This window comes from Amblyomma maculatum, chromosome 4, assembly GCF_055883805.1.
Source record: "Amblyomma maculatum isolate TAMU_Amacu chromosome 4, ASM5588380v1, whole genome shotgun sequence".
In the NCBI taxonomy this organism is placed as follows: domain Eukaryota; kingdom Metazoa; phylum Arthropoda; class Arachnida; order Ixodida; family Ixodidae; genus Amblyomma; species Amblyomma maculatum.
In genome coordinates, this window is record NC_139347.1 from 79,677,637 (window position 1) to 79,705,007 (window position 27,371).

At 43.8% G+C, this 27,371-nt stretch overlaps 1 protein-coding gene across 2 annotated transcripts; it reads left to right on the forward strand.

Annotated features, from left to right (window-relative positions):
* The first annotated feature begins 60 nt into the window (after positions 1-60).
* SCCRO4 (DCN1-like protein SCCRO4) lies at positions 61-27,361 on the forward strand. Of its 2 annotated transcripts, XM_084602032.1 has the most exons (10): positions 61-201; positions 1,269-1,330; positions 4,284-4,415; positions 6,373-6,458; positions 9,388-9,464; positions 15,208-15,299; positions 19,115-19,223; positions 24,676-24,780; positions 24,868-24,970; positions 25,883-27,361. In XM_084602032.1, exons 1-10 carry the CDS (start codon positions 184-186, stop codon positions 26,005-26,007), a joined length of 909 nt encoding a protein of 302 aa, XP_084458158.1. In that variant the 5' UTR covers positions 61-183; the 3' UTR covers positions 26,008-27,361. The 2 variants fall into 2 exon arrangements, with proteins under 2 accessions (XP_084458158.1, XP_084458157.1); XM_084602031.1 differs by lacking the exon at positions 1,269-1,330 and having other exon boundaries at positions 72-201; positions 4,234-4,415.
* Positions 27,362-27,371: the final 10 nt, after the last annotated feature.

Below are 27,371 nucleotides of genomic sequence, written 5' to 3' on the forward strand. Positions count from 1 at the left end.
ATTTTGATTAGCACATTTTGCTTCTTTTGGGGGGTCTTAGTATAAAAGTGTGGCACATGCCGGATCACCTTGTGACTTCTTCAATCATGCTTGTGATGTGCACGCAGGAGACGAATTGAATAGAATTTTATCAATTGCAATTACTTGACCCGACATTCAGCAGAATAATTTGGCTAAATATCGATGCAGGACACGCAGAAGGTGGGCTCGTACTTTACTTTCACGTTCCAACTCGGCTGCGATTGCTGTACCCGTTTGGTAGCGAGTCTGCACTGAGCAGCTTGCGTGACCGTGCGCTGCTGTCCTCTCAATTTTTGTTGAATTTATCTGCATGCAGATTTGTCATTGACGGCTGAGACATCCGAGTTTAGGGACGCTTTTCATGCACTTTCATAAGTCTCTTGGGCGTACCAGAGCTTTATTCGGCAAAGAACAAAAAAGTAAAAGTGTCCTATAATCGAGAGTGAAGAGACCTGCAAGAGCAGTATCAGTGGACGCAGGTTCCCGTACTTATGGCACATTTGAGGTTGTGGTTCGTAATTGTATAACGGCATAGTATACATTTGGGCAAAGTAGCCGTTTGAGACTGGAGATTCGGTTGCCTGTTAGCGTAGGTGCCTGACGCAGGAACGCCCTTGGTAGTTGCTACGTTTAATGTCCGGCGTTTGCTTCTCGAGTAGCATCGGACGGATTGAAATCATCGCTCGCCGGTGCGGTTGTTTACAATTATCGTTATCATTACTATACACTACTTCGGCGTTGCATGTACTCCACCTTGCGAGCATCGTAGCTTGCCTAAATTGCAGCATTTTTTTTTTCTTGTTGAACAAAATGGCTCTCGTCGGACGGGTGCTATGAGCGTTGCTATTCGATCGGGTGACATTTTTTGTTAACTTACCTGGCTCTACGCGAGTTTTATGTCGCGGATTCGCATTTTTACTTCTGTCGTGAGTTGTGTTGTAAAAATTACTTCTCGGACAATGCAATATTGGATGAAATGTGCTGACCAGTCAGCTACGCAGTTCCTTGATGGGGTATGGTCTGCAGTGGTCTTCGCCGTTACCCGTCTTCGGATTTTGATATTGTTGATGCATGATGCTATATCGTCTACATCAGTTTTCTGGCATTTAGCATTTTCATAGTGCTCATAACCTTGTTTGCGCGCTTGCTTACTTTTTTTTTTTTTTCTTGTTTCTTGAACGCTTGCCGATGTCCGATCTATTGTCGCATCCTCATTAGTTGCCCATTTCGCCTCTTTTGCATTTCAGTCACCGTGGCGCACGCTAATACGACAAATTCGTCTTGCCTCCAGTATTCGTTTAGGAATCTAGTGAGTGCCAAATTCCTGTTCTTAATCTCAACCTGCTTGCTCGACTGATCACATGGCTCGCGAGCACCTAGGCACGTTGCCGGAACATAAGTGCCTCGAGCTCGCATGCGTGTGCTTGGTTATCCCAGTTGCCCTGTAGCAGTCTGTGCAGTCGCTTTAATTTGTTTTACTGTGTAGCCCAGACAGTGTTAGCAGTTTCCACAATGCCAGCACAAGTGATCTCCCATTCCAATACATGCAATATGTGGTTGCAAAGTGTAACTGAGCAGAATTTCTTTGCCCGTGAAAAATATTTCATGTCACGCCTTTCGACACTGCTTTCAATTTTGGCACCTGGTGATTTCACTGTAGTCGGTTAGATTGAGGTAGCCAACTACAGGCAGTCTACAAAGTTGTGAAAGTTGTTCGTGCAGGTACTAAATCAGCTATAAATTAAAATGCCGTCAAAGTTGGCCGTCCTGGAATGTCAGTGCAAGTAGATCTTTCATCTTGTTGGTCAGGATTGGCTTTCATGTGGGTATCAGTGCCCGCAACTGCTGTGTGCACGCATTGTTGTGCCCTCATTACAGAAACGAACATGGAGGTCTTATAGCTTCTCTCGATTCATGTGTCTTGTTACATGGAGTTTAATGCAGTATAATCACTAGATAAATTGAGGGACTCACTTGTGCCAACCATTTGCGTTTTGCACAAACAAATGCTGATTAGGAAAAAATTCAACAGACAGCGTGCACTGTCGTGAGCAAAAGTGAGAGACCTGTAGAAACATTTGCTCGGATCATGATAAACGGCGTGTGAGCGCTGTCTGAAGAAGCATTCTTGGTGTCGGGACCAGCGCACTGCGCTGTTTGTGAGGTGGCGGGCTACACCGGCCTCGATACCAGTAATGATTAGTCAGGTAGTGCTCACATCCAGTTTTGCCTGATCTTGGCAAGCATTTGGAAGGATTTCTTACGTGTGCTCTCGATAGTTCTTTGTGTTGTTAAAGGACATCTAAATGTTCTTATGGAAAGCGGCTGCAATGCAGTTTTTTTACCTAGTCTTATCAAACATCGACTGTATGTTGTACTGTCCCATTCTGCTGTAGCTAGGCACATCTGCATGACGAACTGATTAGCTAGGAAATGCATTTGCCTGGGTTTCTAGCATAACATTTAGTATTTAGCAAACGCCATGTGCAGCTTGCAAAGATCAGTCAGCAAGGTGCCGTAATTGCTTGTAGTGTGCTTAGAATGTTGGTAGTAGCCGCTGATGGTGTTACATTGAACCTTAATTCTCAAGTGTGCCAGTTTTAGATATGGTAAAGAAATGAAGGCAAGATGCCCAGGTTTTGGAAGAGCTTACACTGCAGCAAATGGAACAAAACAGTGGCTTTATTAGGTTTCACTGGAATTAAAATTCTTCAGAAACATTTTCTTCTGAGCCATGTGCTTGGCTCATGGTAGCCTTAGCTGCTTATGTGCCACAAAACACAACACGTGTATGCCCACTAGACCAGAAGCCTGTTTGCTGTTTCTGTTGCAGCTAAGCTTTTTGCATACATGTTCCTTTACCCTTGCTTGTGGGAAGGGTATGTAGGAGCATGTTAATACTTTAGTGAGCTCTTGCAACATTTTCTTATGATGCTTGTTATAGACAAGGCATACAGTGGTGTACTGGCAGCGAGTCCTGCGCAGCAGGTGCCAGTTCTAGGGAAAAAAGAATTTAACTTTGTTTTGGCACTTCCCACTACACGGCATACGTGAGACAACTTTATTACTTAAGCTTCAGATACGTTCTTAGCCTTTTAACGTGATAGTGTTAAATGCCCCGTTCTCTAGAAATTCTGGTGTTAACATTGTTGGCATCAGCGTTAAAGGGAAAATCGGGAGCATGCCTCTGTCGGGTGGTAGTTGGCAGGTGAATTGCCGAGCTCTGATTGGCTGTGTGACTTCACGGGACCACCTGAAATGGTTGAATTGGCAGGCGCAGCTTTCGTATTGAGATGGGAATTGAGCCCACTGGGATTCATGTCTGACACACTGCTCCTCAGCAATGCAGGCACATTCTTATGGCTTGGTGAAGTGGAGCTTTATATCTGTCGGGTAGTTTTCCACAAAATGTGCCAGGTTACGACGGTATGTTAATGAGCATGCGTAAAACAACTGTTTTAATTTGAATGACTAGTGATTAAGAGAGTAGCAAAGTGCATGTATGTGCACGTGGGTCTGAGTCATTAATGCTTTCGCGTCATACCCTGAAAAGCAGCCCTTAGCTTCCCCCAAAATCTTTATCCCCAAATCTTGCGTAGGTGCCCCATGTGCACCAAACTGGCTGACATTTGTTCAATGTGCAGTTGTAAATTAATTCAGTCTGATTGAGCAGATCAGTGGTATCTGAAGATTTGCAGAGCTTGTGAAGTCATTCCTGCACTTACCAGTATTAGTTGGTATCGAAAGGATCCTACATGCGTGCGCTGATGTAGATGAGCCATGAGCTGGTGGCTGCTCTGAAAAATGTATGCTCGCCCCGACGCTAGTGGGGTGTGCCATCATTTTTGGGAGCAGCAGCAGTGCTTTTTGGTTTAAACGAAAACCGCAGTATGCACTGAACAAGCACTTCACATGTACTGCAGCTGTCCTTTCCATAGCGCCTGGCATGCTAGCATGATTGCCCAGTCCTCTGACGTCCAGAAGAGCTGCAGGCCTCTGTATCTTTTTGCTTGTGTGGTCATCCTCTTCACGCTTTGTTACGTTGTGATCATAGGCGTGGGGTTGACCTGTAATGACACATGTTCATAAGTACTTTTTTTTCTCTTTTGTATTGTTTGCGCTTGGGCATGGGCACAGGCGGGGTCTGATTGCTTGTTTTGTGTTTGACCGCTTCCCGGTTGTGTGCACCCCCCTCCCCCTCCCCTCCCCCAGACGCTAGTGGAGTCCAGCAACGTGTTGACAGGAGGAGGCCACCCCGGTAGCAACCAGTCCCTGCTCTACAACCACACACAGCCACTAGACTTCAGAATGGGCCCCCAGCGCCGCCGGCGTGCAGATAACCATGACGATGATGCCATTGGCGCAAGCAAACGCCTGCGTGCAACACATCTAGGGTGTGCATTGTTCTGAAACCCCTACTGCTTGTACTTTAGCTGGGAAAGTGAGGTACATGTGCATATGAAGGAGTGTTTCATAAGATCATTTTACCTGAAAATGAACTAAGCAGCATTCGTGCTTCGGCAAAGGGGCTTTGCTTTCCCTTCGCAGCGCCCAATGTTTAAAATTGCAGCTTCTCGGAGTGGTAGTTCTATATAGTCATGCTTTACAAACAATGATCTAATATTACAGTTTTCTGTTGTCAAATGCGTTGTGCTTTTTTCCAGAAGGGTGCCATTTCTATATTTGAGTGTATTTCTTTTATTGAGCAAAATTTTGTTTCTTTATTGTCTCAGCACTGGTGCTGCCTTTACATTAAGTGAGATAGTGTACTGATGGATGCCCAAGTTATAGAAAGCAGGCATTAGTAATGCTGCAACTGACTTATAGCAAATTTAATTTTAAAAGGCATTCTATTAGTGCAGCAAATATGCAACAGGCAGTTACATATTAGAGGTGCTCACTGGGATCATACTCTACTCTAGATCATACTCGAGACTCTTATTGCTATGCGGCTTGGTTAAAAAAAATTTAATTCCTCGTGTGCCAGGAGCCAGAAAATAAAAATGCAAGAACAGGAGATAAATATTCACAAAAAAATGAACAAAAATGATAAAAGTCAGCCAAAAAGTCTCTTTTCCAGATAACAGTTGCCTGGTCTGCTTTCTTCTGTTCTGAAACGCCGTATGGTCCCCATTAAAGGATTGCTCAGAATAACTGTTGAAAGGGTAGAAAGGCTGACACCACTGTCATTTATCTTCGGAAGAAAAAAATTGCACGCTTGGTGATGAAAGAAAAGGAGAGTTCTCTACCACCTCGCTATTGAAGGCAGATTCATCCGAAGTAATTATTGAAAAACTGAAATCAATTTTTTTAAAAATTCGATTCATGAGGCTGCCAGGCTGCATCAGATGGCTCCGCAGGCCACGTGTTTGAGACACCTGCTCTAGAGAAAAGAAAAAAAAAAAAAAAGTTCTTGCTTTAGATGTGCACATGCCTCACTTTTCAGGTGTGAATTTTCATTTTCCAATTTTAATCAAGGTGATTTTATATTTTGAACATTACAGTACACAATTTTAAAGAGAGATTTATTTTAAATAAATAAATCTGTTGCCTCTCTACCTCAAGTTTACGATATGTAAAAGAAATGTCTTTTAAAGGTTAGCAATTTCCCTTTACAGTATATTCATTGTTTCTAACCTTAGTGCCTCAGGAATAGTTGCTTGGCATGGTCTGGTCTTGGAGCTACAGAAAAAAAAAAGTTCTCTTGAAGCTTTTTAACTTTTTAAAAATATTTTATGAAAAGCAAAGTGTACCTGGCTTCAGTACATGTTTATTTATTTATTTATGTATTCATACTGTTAACCCTTACTGAGGGTCATGACAGGGAGGGAATCAACAATACATATAAAATCGGACACTGAAGCCTTGTATCCGATTGTGTAAGATGCTTCCAGCCAGCATTGAGAGTAAAAGTAATCAGGATATTTATTATGGCTTCTATGTTTTCAAAATTGATAACATCAGGGTAATGTAATAGGGATAATAAGTAGCATATTGTCACTGTTGAGTAATGTGTGTCATGGAATTTCAGCATGAGGCAGCTGATGTGTACTACTAAGTTGTAAAACACTTCTTTTGTGTTGGTTATTAAGCAGTCGTACTTCTTTTTTACATTTGTTCTTCAAGGTGACCATGGTGGCAAACAATATATTCTGATCACGCAGGCAACCTGAGTTACTTCTGATTATAAAATGATTAGCCTGTCAGTTGTTTTGTAGATTGTTTGCTGTTTGTGTATGTGACCCCAGACTATCCAGTTGAGCACTGAACCAGCGAGTTCCATAGTTGACTGTGCCGCAGCTTTAGTTCATCCAACATTAGTGAACTCGTGTTTCTTTTGATTATTCCTAGGTCTAAAAAGTCTGCAATCAATTCCGAATCCAATATGTCGAACTTTTCGGAGAAGCGGTGCCTTGCCCTCTTTCAGGAGTACACTTGTGAGTTCCTCTTTATGTTGCATCTTCATTATTTGACTGTAGGTTTGAGACAAAAAAAAAGAAGAAAAAAAATTATGAGAAAACAGTTGCATAAAAGTTGCAGTCTTGAAATTTGTGTTAGCCAAAGGTGTGCAGAAACACCATATTTTCCCGAAGTTAAAATGTGGGCTCTAGAAAGTTTCTGGGAGCCGTGTCAAGGCTTTTTCAGGAGAGGTCTACTAGAATTGAGCAATAACTTTGCTTGTGCAGTTAGTTGCATGCATTTATTCTGAGTGGAATTTCAAATGTTTTCTTTGAAAGTATTCCTCATAATCTTGAACACCAGATTTGAACATGTCTGAAAAGGGGCTAATAATTGTATATTTTTTATATTTTTTGCAAGGAAGTTACTTCTAGCATTATATCCCTTATGCCTTTTGCACAGAGCCTTGCGTTGGCCATTTTTAATGCATTAGCATTGCAACGGTTTTGTGAACAAACGGACCGGAACAAAAACTGTTTCTCTAGATTTCTGTCGGGCAATTCAAAAAGCAGGTAACATGCTTAACTCTTTCATTACCATGAGAAAATGGCCATCTGTCATAAGTCTCTGAAGATATTTTTTTTGCCAGGACAAATAATACTGCAGCACAAGTTGCAGCATACAGAATTACACGTAATGAAATGCTCTTTCCAATAACTTAAGTTATAAAGCAAACACTTTATTAAGGAATACCCAAAAAAAAAAACACCTGGAAAATTGCCATTTTTGTGGCGAGTTGATAAAAAATAAAATAGGAAAGGCACGGTATCTACAGACGCATTATATTAACAAAGAAAATCTTAAATATCCGTTTTGAAGATAAATGACTCGGGAACACTGTGTAGAAAGAGAGTATCTGTACAGCGCCGTTCTACAGCAACATAAAAACTATGGGTTGAAACAGCCTCACTTCTCGTGCCATGCGGTGAAGCAGTTCCTGGTTTACGTGAGGCACCAAACTAAAACTGCTGCAAACTGGCTGTAAAGGCCGGGTACACATGTTGGACATGCAGCGGACCTTCAGGAATGAATTTTTGTGGAATAAAACCACTCTGACTCGGAGTCGAAGCTCACTAGTGAATATTCGGCGCCATTTTCAAGTGTTTATCGCCACTCAACACTATCAGATAACAACCGACAATATCAACAATGTCATTCGATATTTGACTTGCTGGAAGTCTTTAGATGACGAAAAGTGGATGTTAATGCTGCATTACCACGAGTGGCAGTTTTTTGTTTTTCTTTTTTTTTTTCAAGCACAGCCGCCATGGCCCCTTTTTCAATAACACAGGAACAATAGTCCTCAAAAAGGTCCATTAAAAATCAGAACGTCGCCAAAGCGGGAAAATTTAAGCTGGTTCTACAGGTGCAGTGCCTAGACTAACCACTGGGTGGCGCTAGGAGCACGAGAAACGATTCCAACATGTCGAAATTGGTGGTTTCAAGCATCGATCACTGGTGATCGATTTGGATAGGCGTGGTAACGAAAGAGTGAATTAGTTTTCTTAGCAGCATGGGAATCGTAATTGGTGAAAATAGTGAATTTGTTTTCTTAGCAGCGTGGGAATTGTAATTGGTGAAAATTTCCTTTCTGTCTTCATTGAATGAGTATTTTTCAGCCAATAATAGGTTAACGAGATTATTTACAATTAAATGGTGCTTCGTATAGTTTAAATAACCTGCAATATTTAATTAAACCATTGATGATCAATTCGCTTGCTTTCATGTTTTCTTGTTTTGCAGCATGAAGCTGCATCCGTTTAGGTTTAAGGGTGCCTCCTGGCACAAGCAGGAAGGCCAAGCAATCAAACAGTAGGAAAAATAGAAAAAGAAAAAAATGCTCGCTGACTGAAACAGCGTTGCAGGCTGGAAATTTATTGCTTCCGCTTCGCCTTGCGCTCTCCCTCCTTCCTCCGCTTTGCTGGTCGGAAGGCAGCAGAGATAAGTGAGGGTCTACGGAATGATGTGATTCTATAATGAGTGAGAGAGAATGATTGGCCCCGCCAGACATACTCCACAAAGCATACTACTTGAAATGCATATGCCACCCGGGCAAGCGCTGCGACCACCAAAAAAATTTCCGTCCCTCCAACAAAACTAAGCTTCAAATGGACCTTTCTCTCAGCAACTATGCTGCTGCGTCTCGTAACGCGCCTTCTTGCCACCTCTGGCCTCTGGCCATCGGGTTGGCATTCGGATGCACTGGCGGCTTTTGTCAGCTGAGCCCATAGCCCGAGCCGCTTGGGCAGCTTTCTAATCCAGTCCTCTCAGCAGCAAATGCCAGTTAGCTTACGCTGCCTGATGTGCTAAACCACGAGGCTTAGCTTTGCCAATTCTTTAGGCTAAAAACTACTTTGCACTAAGAAACCGGGTTCATATTGACTGTAGTAAAATATTTTAATGCTGCCATGTGCCAGTGTCCACTGTCAATGAAAAATGAGACTGCTCATAGTGATTTAGACTGGCTTCCAGGCCCTATTCAGCGTTTACAAAACAATGCAGTCTTACAGAGAAAGGAGTAACGAAAAATACATATGAAAAAAAGCAAGGCACCACTTCTGTGGTGCCTTGCTTCCCACTTTGCCATACTGAGTAGGTGTAGACTAAGACAAAACGCTCAAGGCGTCATTCTGAAAGTGGCAGTTTTTTTATAGAATTCATGCAAACAGTGCTTGCACCAAGCTAAACCTATGGGAGCAGCACAAAAAGAATTAATCTTCATTCTTTTAAACTGATTTTTCTAGTATGTGTGGTAAACTGAATGAAGGTTTTGAGAAGATTCCGCATTTTGGGCATTTCTTTAAAATTTTTATAAGCTAAGAAGCACTACGTAGCTTTGAGTCGGCATCGTGCTGCCTGTTCTCTATGGCGCATTGTTCTCAGTTACGTTACTTTCATATACTCCAGCTGTGGACGACCCGAAAATGATGGGGCCTGATGGCATGGAGAAATTCTGTGAAGACATTGGTGTGGAGCCCGAGAATGTGAGTGTTGAGTGTTTGTTTTCGCTCAGAGCTAAGCCCATTTGGGGGCGAGAAATATACTTTTGGACTTGCGGCTCATGGTAGCTACGTGCGCCCCATGGAGCCGTATTATAGTTGACTCATCTTAAACGAAACTTGAAGGGGATTCAAAAAACGTTCCATTCATCAGAAACTTCGTTTTAGCAATGTACGCACATTTCATGGAGCACAATTTTGTTTAAATTGCTCCAGCCTTTACTGATGTGACCATGCAGAAAAAGAAGAGCCGGTCTTTTGTACTTCTCATTCTTGAGTTTCTTCTTTACATAGTAAGTGTGCATGTTTGAGATGCTTGAACGGCTTCTGCACACCCTTCGTGCTCAAAGTAGTGTGCAGCAATGTGTTGGGCACAGGGTCACTGCTCTCATCGCTGATGGATTGCTCCTCAGCTTGCGTTCAGCAATCATCTCCTCAAGGCATTCTTAATCAAGAATGCCTTGAGGTTGTCACTTTGAATTCACTGCCTCTTAGACCTGTCATAAGAAAGGGCCGGTGTGCGTTTCTTGACTGAATATAGTGTTGGCTTCAGCATTGCTGCCTCGCTGCGGTGGTGTAAGATGCCCGACTACTCTGCCGGAGTACCTGGGTTCTATCTCGACCGCTGGCGGCTGCATTTCGATGGAGGTGAAACGAAGTGGCATCCGTGTGCTGTGCGATGTCAGTGCACGTTAAAGGTCTCCAGGTGGTCGAAGTTACTCAGGAACCACCCCCTACGGCACCCCTTTCTCTCTTTCCGCTTTCACTCCCACCTCCCTCCCTTCCCTTACGGCAGGGTTGAGGTGTCCACAGAACAAGTGTGACAGATAAGGCGCCTTTCCTTTCCTGTGGACCAATTATTATTATTATTATTATTATTCAGCATTGTCAGTAGTACTTGCCTCTTCAGAGGGTATTGGTTTGCGTGCTTCGAATCAAAGCCTGCATGATGGAAACACCTTTTCACACTCGTTGCCTAATGCAAAGCGAAACTAGCAACGAATAGCGCACCTCTGGATGACTACTGGATTGGCTTGTCCTCTCTATATTGCAGACTCTCTACTGCAGACTTCGGAAACCAACCAAATAACCCTACTAAATTTTGTTTATTCACAATTTTCGCTTAAGAGTTTCGTATACTGGCCGTCCACTGATGTGAGCAGTGGCCCTAAGGTTTCAGCCTCTATTCTAAAAGGCCATGCTAGGAACAACTGGCTGGTGTCAGATTAACAGTAAATGAAGGGGTGCTATACGAACGAAAAAGATTGCTGGAATGTCTCCTCAGAAAAAGAGGCTGTAACCGGGTCAGAAGGTCACGTAATAAAGCTCTATAGGCCGCACGCAGGCCACGAGCCGTGTGTCGGAGAACTATGCTGTTCTTCACCATTCGACTTTAATCATCATGTCAGAGGCGGCAGAAAAACTGGTCGTGGCAGCACGAGCAGTGCCCCACTTTCTCTTTTTTTTCCCTCCTTCTCTTCTCTGGTTACCACCCTGTAGGATACAAGTTTTTCTTAGGAAGAAAAACTTGAGGGAAGGCCTAGGTTGCCCTAGGTTATGCAAGCAGAAAATGAAGGGGGTATACTATATAATGTGTGCGTGAAACCATAGACATGCCTCCGGCAGGTGGTAGTTTACAGGTGACATGACATGGCTGGACCCTGATAGGCCAGTGGGTTGTTTCACATCATGAGACCTCTTGATGGGGCAAAAGCTGTTAACTCGTGCAGCTACACAGTACTTTGAGATGGCAATGGAACACGCCACCAGAAGCCTTTTGTTCCAGGTCAGACACGCTGCTCCTAAGCCACGAAGGCACGTTTGCACGTCTTTCTTTAGCAGGGGCATTACACTATCTGTTGGGTGGTCCTTCTCATGATGTCCTAGTGGGATGAAAATGCAGCAATAGAAACATGGCTCACTTTGAATGACAGCGTCTTAGCGCTGATAATGTGTTGGACTGAAATGTAAAAAGTGGTGCGATAGCTTTACAAGTTGAAACAGTGGATTCGAGCACAGCATCAGAAGAGCTAGCCAGATCATCTGAAGGATGCAAGAAAAAGAAAAAACAAACTTGAACATCCTAAACGCCTATGTTGAGTCAGTGGGAATTTAAGCAGAGCAAAATGATATAAAAAGAAATGCGAATTGGTTTGTAGGAGAGGAAAGGCACAGTATATGTCACACATCTCTATGGACACCTGTACCCATAAGGGAAGGGAGGAAGGTGGGAGTGAAAGTGGAAAGAGAGAAAGAGGTTCCCTAGCGAAGGGCTGCGTAGTAATTTCGACCACCTGGGAATCTTTAAAGTGCACTGACATCACACAGCACACAGACGACCCCTCTCCGTTTCGCCTCCCTCGAAACACTTGTTTGTGCACTTTTGTCGCCAGACGTGATTGCTGTAGGTTTCTTATGTTTTTGCCATTTCCCTTAAGTTGCACGCTTTTTTTCCTCTGCCTACACCTCTGGATGTGTTGCACTACTATGAAAGGCCACTTGCGTGTTTTGGTTGCATGCAGAATTGTCACTCCTGCCAATATTTTGAGTGACAGCTTTAATACTGGCAGACGCATGTGCTTGCTCTGCTCCTCTTACTGTCTGTGATGTAAAAATGAAAAAAAAAAAAAACTGTAACAATGGAACGAGATCAGGCGATTGTTTTGTGTGGACCAATTAAATATTGTCTATCGATGCTTAAACGGAAGTGCATAAGAGCCATAACATGTGCCCATTAGTTTTTATGGATGTGTTAGTGTGACTTCATATTTGCAACACAGTGAACAACAGGATGAGGTAGCAGATGGGACTCGTTACTAACTACCGGCTGAGGCATTTATTACGTAGGCTGCAGTATATACAGTCGTGAACAGAATACACTAGGCTCCCAATTGCCAGGGGTGGAAATACTGCTCCATTTGCTCCGTTCTGCTCCAAATTGCTTTTTCCTGCTCCATCCTACTCTAAATGCAGTATTGCTCCTAAACTGCTCCAAGTGGACTGCCTCGATGTTTTGTCATCAAATTTAGTGAAACACTCTTTTGCCGTTCGGTGGATCATTTATGGTACTTCCCACTAAAAATGCGATTCGATGCAATTTTTTTAGACTGTAAGAAGCACAGCAGGGTGATGACATATTGTGAGTTGCGTGTACATGGATAGGGGTCGCCATAGTAAACGTGATGGCAACACGCCAGTGGCTGTGGTATAGCCTAATACATTTTTCATAAACTACAAGAACATGGAGCCTAATAAATGTTTATTCATGAGTAAACTTATGAAGTGATTGGCGAGAATTGATTGCCAAAGAAATGCTCCGTGCATGTGACATAGCACTTTCTCTCGGCTACCACGAGCCGTTAGGAAACTTGCCTGGCTGTGGAGAACTACACGAGTTGTTATAATGGTTCTGCTGTGAAAACAAGCAGGTACTTCATCATTGAGGCTGGCATGCCTATTCTAGACAAAAGCATACTTGAACTGCTATGGGAGTGATGCCACTTAGGTGCCAATCACTAAACGTGTTTTCAGGTGTGTAGGAAAGCCATAGAGGGCTTATTGTGAGCATGTTGAAAGTAAGGAAGCCCCAGCGTAGCTCTAGCCACTGCCAGAAGCCACTGTCAGAAGGCCGTCAAGTAAGGAATCTGAAGGGGGAAGAGGCTATCCTTGAGTGCCGACTCCCTGAAGGCACTACTGACCAGTGGACAGAAATTTATCTGTTCAAGCATAGGATCCAAAAGTACATGCACAAGATAGGGAAATGTGCTGGTCATCGATGTGAACTGCAAACTAGTGGTGGTGCTTCAGCACATCAAAGTGGGCTCCCTCTCTGAATCTACAAGTCAAAATAGTGAAAAGCTTTTAGTTAAACTTGATGAAGTAACAAGATTGATGACCGGGTGAGTTGGCAATCGTGCCAGCCTCGTCTTGTTTGCTTTTATTCTTTGTGATGTGTCTTTTGGCTGGTCTAAAATTAAACTTGATGTTCAGTTATGAACTGTAAAAGCAAGCTTTCCATTTGTTGCTAGTCTGTTCCAATGTTTTACTCGGGTTGTGTTATTTTAAGGATCTGTGCATGTTTTGGCTGTTTGTCTTCTCTTGTCAGAGATGTGTGCATACTCAGTAAAGCATTGAGCGTTGATTAAAAAGTAATCAGATTGGATTTCTTATGCCAGGAAGCGAAAAGTGCTATTATTAAGAGCGTTTGGGCCTAGAAACATGCTCCGAAACATAATTTGAGTGCTCCAGTACTCTCATTTTATTGCTCCGAAGCTGCTCCAAAATGGCTTTATTACTGCTCCCTGAGCTGCTTCAAAATGCTTGAGCCTGCTTCCATCCCTGAAATATACGAATCTCACAGGGTCACGAGAAAATTCGTACCATGAAAACGAACAAAAATTTGTATGCCGGAGCACGTCAGAGGCAGATCTGTTTACGGCTGAAGGGATTTATGTACAGCTGCCTGCCATCGCAGACTTCTCTTGGTGCATACTGCGCAAGACGTATGCACAAGAGGAGATCGTGGAGTCGAAAGGATGTGTGGGCCACGCTCTGCTGCAAACTATGTCGGTGTGTAATGCGACTGGTGAACACGACGTCGATTTTTTGAAGAGTGTGTAGAGATTGTGGCTGCAGTTGAGGCTCATGCTCGTGTCATCCTTAGTGATGCGAAAGAGTATTTGAGACATTCAGAATTCTGCACATTGTACATTGTCTGGTGGGCCATTTTGCGAATTTGTATCATCCTGAAATTCATATTCTATTTTATATTTTATTCTGTTTGCCACTGTAAACTTGTAACTAAAAGGAAGGGCATATGGTGCTACGAACTGCAGATAGGTAAGACAATTGTATGATGAGACATGATGATGTTGTGAATATCACCAGCACCATCTTCATTGCTTTTGGCATACATACTGTGGTGTCTGTGTACAGTATCAACCTGGTAGTATCATTAGTGCTCTAGAGAAGGCTGCTAAGTGCTTGTCGTACAAAAAGGGCTAGCGTATGTCGACACACCATAAATTTCTATCAGCGGTACAGAGGTTGCTCTTTTATGTGCTGAACTATGACACTCCTTGCATTTATTTCCCTTTGATTTAGTTCAAACAGATGTATTGCGCTCTTTGGTCCCTTTCCTTGTCCTTTTTAATTTCCACTGGTGCATACTATCGAGGACCGAAGTCGCCAGGACGCGATTTTGACGGCCAGAGCAGGGAAAACTGCATTGTTGTGCTATGTAGTGGTAGGTCACCTGGTTACAGTGCAGCGTTTACAGTGCAAAATAATGGAAAAAATAAACAGTAAAAAAGTGCAAGGAGAAACCTGTAAATTCTCTGAAATTTTACAGACAGACTTCACTGTAACGAATGGGTAAAAATATGGGGAATTCAGTTTAATCAGTGAGATGGACAGCAGCTGGTAGAAGAAACCTTTCCTGAAGTTTAGTGCCACTTCAAGGCGCCTGTGGTCATTGTGGAGGCCCCCCCCCCCAAAAAAAAAAAAAACCACTGTGTACCAAAATGCCCGTTATGCTGGCTTCCTCTGCTGCCGTTGACAAATGCAAGAGCATGAAACGTGGCATGAATCCTTTCTTTTTGTTGTTGTTGTTGTTTTCTTTGTTGCAAATTCTAGAGACTGTTGGCACTGCTAAAGTCAGTTTACCTAGTGTGCAGCCAAAGTAGTGATAATTTCAGCCTTCTTTGTTTTTTCTTCGTCTATGGTAAAGATTGTGATGCTGGTGCTAGCCTGGAAGATGGGTGCCAAGCACATGGGCTTCTTCAGTGAAGAAGAGTGGCTTCACGGCCTCACATCACTACTGTGAGTTTGGCTTTTGCATATATCAGCGTGCGTAACTGCATGCCTACCCACAGTGGTAGAAGAGCGAACTTTAATAAAGCCAATACAGTTTGTTTGCTGCTAGATAGCAGGTCTGGAGGTGGTTGCTCAGGAGACGCTATGTTATGTCCGCGGTGTTCTTCATGGAGATGTTTTTGGTCCAAAGTTTTGGAGGATCCCCCAAGGTGGGTAGAATATGTAATAAGGGAGTGATTACTCGTTATCATCCACCTAAGTGCAGCCGTACGGCTGCAAAGGGAAGCTATGCAGTAGGGATGTGCGAATATCCAAATATCGAGATTTCGAATACGAATCGAAAATGTTTGTTATTTGTGTTTGAAAAACTGATAATATAATATGACACCATTGTAATACTAAGCGGTTTAGTTTACCAAAGAACACATGGCAAACCTGACGGTGCAGCGGCTGCCCATTGTTATATCCGATATGTTAAAGCTGGTATTGATACAAGTGAGTGACTGTATACCATATTTTCACGATTTTAATACTCAGTAAGTTTTAAAGGCCCACTGTCCACCCTCCGGTCGAAAATATTTTCTTCCCCGGTGACTGTGAGACTTCGCCCCTAGAACGCAAGGCCTCAAAATGTTTTTGAAAAGAGTAACTAATAACGCAGTTACAGCCACCGCAATCACCCGATTCTATCATGCCTCTCTCCTTCCGTTCCCTCGCAAAGGTTTTTCACTCTCCTGCCCGAGATCGTCTAGCCTCCGCAATACAAATTCCCCTTCCTCCTCCGCGTTTGCGGGAGGTGGGGCGTGGCTCTCCGCGAGCGCGGGGAAAAAAAAAAAAAAAAAAGAAAAAAAAAGAAAAAAAAAAACGGTCGAGGGAGCGCGTGTCGCTAGATTCAGTCTGGCCGTGGCGAGGGCAAAGCGCGCTGCGAGCGGTAGACATACATCCTTCTCCCGTCAGTCAGCGAGACGGACCAATAGACATCGTTCGCGGTACGTACGTCATTGCTGTGGCCCGTCGGGCCAGCGCAGGAAACGGGGAAGCTGGCTTCCCGGAGGAGAGCATGAGAGAGCTTTGAATTGTATTTTCGATGCTTTGCGGCGCGCGTGTCACTGTAGCATTTTGCACAGACTATCTCCGGTACCTGATCGAAACACTGGGCTCCTTTGCTTAAAAGGGCCTTCCCTGGACAGTGGCCCTTTAACACCTGAAAACCACAAAAATAACTTGGCGTCGATTCTACTGTGCACAAGAAATAATGCAGCGAACAGGCGTCCGAAAATTGTTTAAAACATTTGATGGGACAAACATGGCACAGTGTAACACAACCATGAGACATGGACGTCATAGGCTACTCACCGTCAGAGTCCGAGACAGCTTTCTCACTGTCCACCAACCACAAAATGTCGTCTTCAGTACCATCTAAGGCATTGGAAATTGTACATGTTTTAAATGCACGCATGATCATTGCCAGCAGGAGGCCTTCAATGCGCCCTGAATCCATCTCGCAGTGTCCCCGAGCGTAGCTTTCTTCAGACTGCCTGCTGGCGTTAGGGCCTGCTCACGGAGGCAGTCGCTGTACGCTGCGCACAAACTTATTAAACACACATCGAGCGGCTGGCCAAATGCTCAACCAAACAGATAGTGGTGGCTCTCCGGTTTGCTGATACTGATGATACCAATGACAGTGTGGCTGATCATATTGTGCTGCTTTGTTTCGGGTTTTGAGATTTGGGTTTCGGTGTTTTTCAGTTTTGAGACCGATCGTAACGAGCACATATTTTTAAATGCTTGTTTACGGGGGAAAAAAGGTGCACTATAAAATCATGCAAATACAGTATTCTTACATTGAATTGGCTTACCGACTTCTAGAGGTTGCCTCTGGTTAAAAATGTAGATCTTTGGTTAAAAATGCATGTAGTGCAGCCTATAGCCCAATAAGCAATAACCGACCCGACCCCACTTAGTGCTTTAGCTGTTCCTGGAAGGCACGAAGGAGGTATATGTGTGATTGACATTTCCTCTGTTTCCTGCACTGTGCGATATGGTTCATCGTGACCGAGTTACCTTCTATGTGTAATTCCTCTGATATATGGCAACGCGTGGTGCTAGCAAACGATCTTAACTCAAGTATGTTACTTCTATGTGTGATTCCTTTGATATATGGCAACGCGTGGTGCTAGTAAACGACCTTAACTCAAGTATGTGCATTCTTGCATTCATGTTACAAAAGTACACAGCACGTGTAGACTATGGTGGCAGTTGCGCATAATGATCTGGAAGGGAACTGTGTCGATTATTTTCCTGCGAGATCATGTGCCAGTCGCTTTTAGTGTCCATCACATATTACAGTTGTACTTCTTTCACTCCCACCTTCTCCCCTTTTTTATGGTGTGGTTCAGGTCTCTACCGAGAAGTGTGACAATTACGGCACCTTTCCTTTCCTGTAAACTAATTTACGCTCCTGACTTTAAACGCCACCTTTTCATTCTGCAATTTTTAAAATTTTTTAGAGGGAAGGGAAAGTGCAGTATCTGTCTTGTTTTTTGGTAGACCCTGCACTCAATTAGGTTAAGGTCACTCTACATTTTCATTCCACGATCATTTATATTTCTTGTTTAAATTATGAAGTACCAATGTCAGTCTGGTTATTTTCATAGGTGAAGTACTTGTGTGGACACGGAATTATGGCCGTGTTCCCCGAAAGGCTACGCTGCTCCTAAATTCACTTTAGTATGGCAACAGCCAAACTGTAGACGCCCAGGGTTTGGATTAAAAGTGTTTTAGTCACAAATGTCTATTGCTGCCAGACAAATGCTAACGGGCTCAAAGATAGCGAGATAATGAATTTTTGCTGAAAACAGGAATTCAAGAGAATTGTTTGTCCTTAGTGTCCCTCTAATACCTTGCTACTAATTCTGACATGTATTTAAATAACAGCTGCTGCATGTTGATGTAAGAGTTGTCACGGCACTGATTTGGCAAGTTGCATTTGCTTTTTTTTTTTTCTGCTGTGAATCAATTATTTTGAGGAACACCGAATTTGCAGCATGGCACAAGGCTACATCTCTAAACAAACAACAGAGAGAGAGAATGGTCATTGTGATATTTGGTGGTCTGAGGCACGTGCAGACAGTTCGTGTGGACACTCAGGATCTCTCGTGAAGACTTTCCATTCCATTTTTAATTTTTTTTTTACGCCTTATCTCTCTCCATGCTCTGGCTTTCATTAAAAGTGTAGGTAGGCCATATCATTGTTATAAAAAATTATTTGAAAGTTGGAGGGCATCTGCTGTAGTCTAATATGCATGAACAGTTATGGTAGCGGGTCTCCCAACCAGAAATCCTGCTGTGTTTATTGCCTCAACGCAGGGACCGCATCATCATTCACTCTTGGACTTTATAAAATCAACACACCTCTTTCCATTAATTTAATCATTTCTACTTCCTTTATCACATACCCCTCTGATAGCTTGAGGCAATAAATATTGTTTATAAAAAAAATTGCTTGAACACAGTGGTTTATTTCACGCAGCAGAGTCTTAGAATATACCGGCAGCGGCGGCCGCTTTCCAATGGAGGCGAAAAGCAAGCCGCCCGTGTGCTATGCGATGTCAGTGCATATTAAAGAACTCCAGGTGGTTGAAATTTTTGGAGTCCTCCACTACAGTGTCTTTCATAGCCTGTGTCGCTTTGGGACGTTAAACCTTGTAAACTAAACTAACTAGAGCCCCGGAACAATTTTTTTAGCTTCTTCCATGGGCGCATTGACTGCCACAGAAGCAGAAAGCTTTGCGACAGGCCAGTATTTGTCTCTCTTGCAGGTGTGATTCCATTCAGAAAATCCAAGGGAAGCTCGACTACCTCAGGTCTCTGCTGAATGACCCAAACCAGTTCAAAAGCATCTACCGATACGCTTATGACTTTGCCAGGGTAAGTGACCTCTTCTCTTGGTTTGGTGCCATGTACAGATAGCATTTGTATGTTATTCTGTTGGTTTCAACTGGAAAAGCTTCCTTGGCAGAGCCTGTCTTCTCCCCCCTGCCTCCTCTCCTTCCTTTCACGCTATGCTCGTGGGAATATTTGCTCTCTGTATAAATGCCATGGGCTTTTTCATTGTCCCTGCCTTTTGCGTTCCTTTGGTGACAGCTTTGAGTATTGATATACTTTTTGTGTTAGCGGAACAAAGTAATGGGAGGCTCGCAAGTTGCGGTCGCAGGCTCTCATAATACCTCCTTTCCCATAGTTTACTCGAAAGGAGCAAATAAAATTAAATAAAAAATTACAAGAGTTCAACGCTGCTGAACCAAATATTGAGCGAAAGCATTAGCTGCGGGTGACCGAGCATTCTTCTTCTTCCTCAGCCTACATATAAAGCTCTGCTCTAACCAAGCCGTATGAATGTGCCTTAGTGGCCAATAGGGGTAACGTGAATGCTAGGGTCCTAGCAGGCTGATTCTGACATAACCGTCCCATGTGAAGCGAGAGGCCCAAGTTGGTAGCTCCTGCCAACTGAGCCGCGGCTCCGACCGCGCCACGCCGACCGCTTGAGTTGGGAGCCCATCTCTCGCTTTTGTGTCAAGTGGGGTGTGACGTCACAGTGTCGCGTGGGTAAGACGTGGCTACCATCGCGCTACGCCGACCGCTTGAGTTGGTAGCCCAGGTCTCACCCTAGTGTCATGTGGGTAAGACGTATGTGGCTATCGCCGCGCTACGCTGAAGGCTCAAAACCTAGAGTAGTATTGCTTTCGCAATAATAATAAAAAATTAGCTACCCTTTTGTTTGCTGCGCTGGAAGATGTAATGAGAAAGGTAGTTGCCGATATGAAATACTAAACATATTTCCATCAATCTAAGTCTTATGTTATTTTTTGTTTTAAATATTTGCCAACTCTCTACGTTACATGACTCTACATTGCCCGCAAGTTTCCCCCACTTTACTTGGAAATATTAATTGCTTGCGTGCAGTGAAGCAAACGTTAATAGCCAGTAAGTGGTTACATTTTATCTGGCCAAAGCCAAAGAAATGTGTACCGAGCACGTTAGACAGAAGAAATGATGCAACGCATGGATCACTGAAACTGGCGAGGTTAAACGGGACACAGAAAGGGAATTCAGAGAGTGCCTGTCAAATGGCTGCATTGTGTAGAGAAAATGCCACTAACTGCTCATGCCGCATACAAGTTCACAAAAATGAGTTGATAATTTGTGTACTTTTTTTTTTTTTTTTAATTTCCATTTCTGTGCCTCGTGGTGACCACGGGCGCCAGCCTCTTGTGCAAATTCTGCCTCTGGGTGTCTAAAATAAAAGGTGCGCAGTTGTGTCTCACACGTGTGGCGTAACTGGGAAGGGCGTGTCATTGGTTCATCAAAAAGTGTGGCAAAGGAGATTGGGCGCACGCTAGGCTGAAGAAGACGTTGGGCAGAAGAAGCTCTTCTCTCACTTCCTCTACTGTCAAGATATGGCTTGGGAGCAAGAGAAAAAAAAAAAGGGCATAAACTAGCCAGATTGACTTAGTGACTCATTCGTGGCCAGAGTTTGGTTAGCGTTTTTCGCTCAGCGTAACATTAATTGCCGTTATCTCTACTGCTACATATGCTAGTTCAAAACTTTTTGCGAGAGGATTGTTGGCGATTCAATATTTGTCAGTATCATAGACTTTCCTTACCCTCGGTGAACTCCCCTTCAGTGCCTCTTTAATAAAACATGTGCACTCTGCAAGCCAGCTGTCTACTTTTGAGCCCTGTTCATTCTGGGAAATAAAATAAGTGTGGTTTTGTTGCACAAGTTAGGATGTGGAACATGGGTGGCTTGTGTTGTGTGCATCATTTGTGGCAGCTTGGAAGAGACCTTAGAAAGAGTCAGTCATTCAGAAGTAGTCCTAAGTAAGTTGCTGTGGCACATCTTGCAAACATATTTCTTTTGCATGCTGGTTTTTTTTTCTACCATGCGAAGTGTAACGCTAGAAAGAAAGAAATGAAATCTGTTACCAAAGGTCACTAGAGTGTAACTGGACACTTCAAAACCCTAGTGAAGTGTTTTGACTACTTCAGGAAAGCCACTCTTGAAAATTTCTGAAGTGAGCAATGCTGTATGGCAAGGTCCAAGTTAGTGTAGCCAAATGCAACTCCTCAGCGCATCATGCACTTGGTCTCACTGACATCCTGTTGTCTTGATGGCGCCCCGCCGTGGTGGCTTAGTGGTTTCGATATTCTACTGCTCAACTCAAGACAGTGAGTTCAAATCCCAGCCGGGTGGTTGGAAGGGAGGCACTTTTCTACATTGGTGGAAAGCAAAGTGCCTGCGTACTGTGCGGTGTCACTGAAGGTTGAAGAGTCCCAGGTGGTCAAATTTTTGGAGCCCTTTGCTACGGTGCCTCTCGTAGGGAACCTGCACTGCCCAGGGGCCACATCCTTTAAAACTGGACACCGAGTGCCATCAGATTTTAAAATAAGCAAGCGTATAATCGGTCAGAGTAGACACATTGCTGCTGCATGGCTGTGCCGTACGGCAGATTGTAAGCTTTCTCTTTCGAGCGTAGCATTTTTATCTCGACCTTAATGTTCTAAAGAAATGCAGTTTCTAGAGATTGGCTTTTAAAAGCGCAGCCTGACCACTGCAGCTGCATGCCAACTTGGCTACGACCTATAACACGCATCCACGTAGGAGGATTTCAACGAAAAAGTATGTATATAAGGCGCACCTCAATTTAACCATTTAGAGCAGCTGGACTTGACGACATGATGTGGTGCGATCATCGTGAAGCGCCTTGTGCCGGCGAGAACACTCCTAATGCTGTGCAGAATGATAAAAGAGACAACACTCAAGCCTCCTAGAAAACACACGCAGGCGGAGCAGCAACACTGTTTTTACTTAAAGCCTTCAAAGGGTCAGTCTTTGATGCGTTATTAAAAACTTGGCCGATTTCTTGTGTCAGCACTGCAGAGACGTCCTCTTTGCACACAAAATCGTTGCTCCATTCGTCCTTATGCTCGGGTCTCGAGCACATGCACGTAATAAGGTGAAAATACACATGCAGTAGCCAGCAAACAGAGTTGGAAAAGTGAGTTGGCTTGTCTAGGCAGTATGGCTGGGGGCGAGGTGAAAGGTGTCGCGATCTTGTGCCATTTCATATTATTGATGCTTGGGGCTTGTGAGACGACCACAGCTTTCGTAGTTGCAGAAGTCGTTACTACCACAATTTCATTCTATATGTCACCTTGAAATGTTGCGCAATACGGAAAAAAAAAGTATAGGATGCACCATTGAAAACGCACCAACAGTGTTTCTGTAAAATAAATGCATTCTGTACACCAGAAAATATGGTATGCACTTTCAAGCAAATAATCTTTGTTCAAGCATCACAGCTAGAGGTGAAATATCACACCAAAGTGAGTCTTCCTGTGATGTCAACATTCAAATGGATTTCTGCGTATTGCTCATTCTGAGTGCAGTGACTGTGTGCAGTGACTGTGTGCAGTGACTGTGTGCAGTACCTATCTCCTGCAATTTTGAAGAACTATAATGACTCGGGTAACTTTATCGAGAAAACATGTCACTAGAATTTTATTTTGTGTGTTGCAATATATAATGCACTGTTTATGAGGGCGAAGCAATGGAACATATTTGTAGAGGAACAAAGGCTTGATACGGCTTTCAACAGTTGCTGGTTTACGACTGTCGATGATTAGCATTTTATGGGTTTTGTTGAGTCATTAGCTTATTCGTCGAAGCGGTTGAGACTGACATCTGCAGCTGATCATGGATCGCAAAGGCTTGCTTTAGTGGCTCTGTAAGCAGTTAACTAGCCGTAGTGGTCCTCTTGATAAATGACTGGCAGGAGTGGTCAGTGACCTACAATGTGAGAGTATGAGAGAAGAGTTGCCACACCTCATACTCTCCATCTGTAAGCACCTAGAATGAAGTGCTCGGTCGATTGTGTTCTAATCATTGCTGATGAATAGAAAAAGATAATCAATGCAAATGTGAAAGACAAAAGGCGCTACGCATTTTTGTCCCTGCATAGGATGAAATCTGCTGCAAGCATCAGTGTGTGACATTGACTGACCCCCCTCCCCTCCCTCTTACGGAGCGCATGTGCTGTGCGCTGTGGCTGTAAATATCCGTACAGAATTTCTTGGCCTCAGTTTGGGGCATACATGCCATAAAATAGTCATTCATTTTAAAGCAGCTTAAACCTACAGCACAATGTTTACAGTAGCTATGTTCTGAATCGAATTTAATGAAGTGTATCTGATCGATAGAGACCCAGTCGTATATATGCTGAAACAAATACTGCGCTAATGTTTTGGCAAAGCGTAAGCAACAGAACTCTAATACTTAAATAAATTAAAACAAAAAGCACTTTTAGTGCTCCTGTAGTGTATCTTTTACCTGAAGCAAAAAGCATGTGAATCCAGTAGTTGGGGAGTTGATTTACGAAATTTTTAAGGGGTCACTATGCGAGTCATAGTAGTTTATTGCAGGAGGAATTGTCAAAGCATGCTAGTTGGTGCATTATCTCCCTCTTAGCACTTCGGATATAATATTGTGTATTTGGTTAGGTTGTTCACTGCCTCTGTTTGCAATCTAGACAATCCGAACATCCACACTGGAATGCCACTTACATCTGCCTTCACCCTTCTGTTATTGACTGCAACTTCTTCCCGTCCATCTTGTAACGGCCCACGCAGGAGCACGAGCCGCTCTCAGCATTTTAATGCTCAAGCGTGAAGCTCGAACTTGCACGCAGTTCAGACAGGTGCCCTTCACACTACTTTCTCACTTCAGATTGCGCAGATGATAAAAGCAAATAAACTAAACGTTTTATGGTATGGTACAGCAAGCGAAGCGGCCTTATGCAGTGTGGTAGAGCAGTTCAGAAACGAGTAGCAAAACAATCTGCCGTACTCGTTCGTCCTCATGAATCCAAACATGCCACCTTTCCATTTTTGTATGGCCATGGCAGAATCAAATGTACAGACTCCTTTGAATCATAGCCAAGCACTTTAATGCAGAAGCATACCGTTGGTTTCATGATAATTTAGCCACTGAGCAAGCAGCGTGACGTCCACTGGGCAGCGCTGTCGGCATGTGAGTTACTACAGTTCAGGTGCTCCATAGCCCGAGTTGCTTTGGGAGATGAAACCATAAAGAAAGAAAACATTTTGTCATTATGCAGTGGAACCGATCTGATGCAATAATGGCTGTCGTAAGAAAAAGAGCACTGTTAGTATGAGTTGGTAGTGATTGACGAAGCATCAGACATGGGACAGTTGGCGCTGACCTTGATGGTGACAATTCTGAATAAATGAAATCCGATTGGAATGAATGAAGGGGACATTCTGCTGAATTTCTCGTGTTTGTGCTAACGGTTCCTCTCAGGACAAGGACCAGCGCAGCATGGATATGGCCACAGCAAAAGCCATGCTACAGCTGCTCCTTGGCAAGCATTGGCCATTGTGTGCTTCATTCCACCAGTTTCTTGAGGTGAGAGGCAGTCATTTCTAGTCTCTCTCATGTGTTAAGTCACTCATATTACGGCCTAACAGGTTCCCAATATTTTTATCATTGCAGCAGTCCAAGTACAGAGTGATAAACAAGGACCAGTGGTGTAATGTGCTGGAGTTTAGTCGTACCATCAAGCCTGATCTGTCCAACTACGATGAGGATGGAGCCTGTGAGTGCTTCTTCATATGCCAGTCCTTGGCTGAATGGAGAAATGTCACACGGTAGTTCAGAAAGTCCATGACATAGGGTGGCTGTATCTCATTCAGTGCAGCCATCATGTAGAGATTGAGATGCGTTACTTTGCTCATAATTTTTAAAATAATAATTACTGCATTTTGTTAAATTGGGCATGCAGTGAAGAAAGTGGCATAGCCTATGTTGAATGTAGTAATGTCTAATGCTTGCAGAGGTGTATATTATAGCTTGTATATTATAGCTGGCAATACAAATATTGCAGTGTTTGTTTTGTGGGTGTAACTGGAGCTGTTTTGGAGTTGCCTTGCATGGCTCTTGTTATGCGAAGAACATTCCATGGCTTGGCACCAACTTCTACATTGTGTAGTGGGCTCTTTTCTTTTTGCTGGTTCTGCATTGTTTTTCCACTGAGCGGTCTTTTAACATACTATTACAGCAGTCAACAGTTGGGTGACTTTGCCATGTATGAAAGAGCACTGAACAAGGGTAGAGAGGTGGGGGAAGCCTCAGTTCGTGGGTCGAGCCGTTTCGACAAGTGCACTTGTCTTCGTCTGGGCGGCACTCACGCTTGACAGTTGGCCATTGTTGCCAAACCGCCGTCGTTGTGCCTCAGTGGTTGGAGCACTCGAACGTCGAGCCTTAATACATAAAATCAAATCCCGTGTACAGCGGTCATTTTTCAATGAAGGCAGAAAGCAAGGTGCCCGTGTACTTTGAGGTGTAAATGCACGTTAAGGAACCACCCCTGGCAGTTGAAATTTCTGGATCCCTCTGCTATGGCGTCCCTGAAAGCCCGAGTCGCTTTGGGACGTTAAACCCCACAAACTAAACCAAACCAAGCTTTCCGCTCATGTGGTGGTGGTGTTTTTCATTACCTGTTATGCAGGGCCAGTGCTGCTGGACGAGTTTGTGGAATGGCTTCGTGCCAGGTATCCACACCTACATCGAGCCTCCCAATCTCTGGAGGACAGCAGCAGCCTTCCCTCGTTCAGCTCTGCCACGTGCAGCTGAGGGGAGCCAGCCTCCTACCTCCTCTGCCTCATCCTTTACCCTGTGAACTCTCCCCCTGGTTTTCACCCATTTCTTTTTTAAAGAAAAAGAACTACCCTAGGACTTTGCTTTGGAGTAATTGCTCCTCCTTTTCCCACTTTCTTCCCCCCTCCCCCCCCCCCCCTTTTGCACTCCCACTTTCTGCTGAAAGATTCCAGCATCCCATTTAAAGAGGGCCAAATTGTTTTAAAGAATTGTATCTATGTTTAGTGCCCTCTTTTCACGCCCAACTGCTTTCTTTTAGTTAGGAACCATACACACTACCTCTGTGCTGGACACCTGCAAATTTTTCTGTGCAGTCTTTTTTTTTTTTTTGTTATTGCTTCGTGTATTTTTGGCATCTATGCATACCCTGCAGCATTTTTTTCTTTGCAGGTTAGCTGGGTTATGAATTGACAAGACAACGCTGAAATGCATTTAATTGAGTCAGTTCACTAAAGATTGCAACTGGGCTGTTTCTTTTTTCCTCTGCCACAGTAATTCTTGTTTATTTATTCGCGTCTGAGTGAAGCACATGGCTCGCACGGCATTCCTTGTGAATATGGATTCCTCTAGCAATTTCGTTGCCATTGTGGCCAAAGGCAGTGCCAACTGAGAGGTGGCGTCCGTAATCCACACACTTGCCTGCTTCAGTAATACACTTCGTTGAACCCCCCTCCCCATATGGACCCACAACGAAATCTTGACTCCGTGCCCCTCTGTGTAGACACATTTTTTTAAAATTCCTTTCAGTGTTGCACGATTGCAAAAAGCTCAGGACCTTCCTTATGACCCCTCTAGTTGGTGAACGCGCTTCACAGCAAAGATAGTCATCAAGTGTGGCATATCATGTGCTTCAAGTGCCGGTGTGCTGTGCCCTCTTGTCTGCCACTGTACCTTAAAAAGGCGTTCCTGGTTGGTGATGCATTCTGCCATGCAAGCCTCTGCTGTTGGGAGGGGGACACTTCTTTTTATAGAGTGTGTGCGTGCGCGCATGGAGTGTGCTTTTTGTATGGGGCGGAACAGCGTACAGGTACCTTGGAAGAGTGACCATGGCGCATCCTGCCGCTAGCCACGCATGCAAGCAGGGTGTTTTCCTGTCTGAGCAAACAGACATCCTCATGTTGGATTGCACCTACATTTAGCAATTACTTTAGCAAGGCCCTACAAGCAAACTCTGAAAGGAACACATTCCGTTGACCGAACTTTATAAGCATATGCGTCAAGTATAGTTGGTGTAGTTCACTCTGACAGGTGCTGCTCTTCCAAACAAACAACACTGTATGCTGTATTGAAATTGAACTTTAAAACGAATAAAGATTTGAATGTGCAAGTACACATTGCCC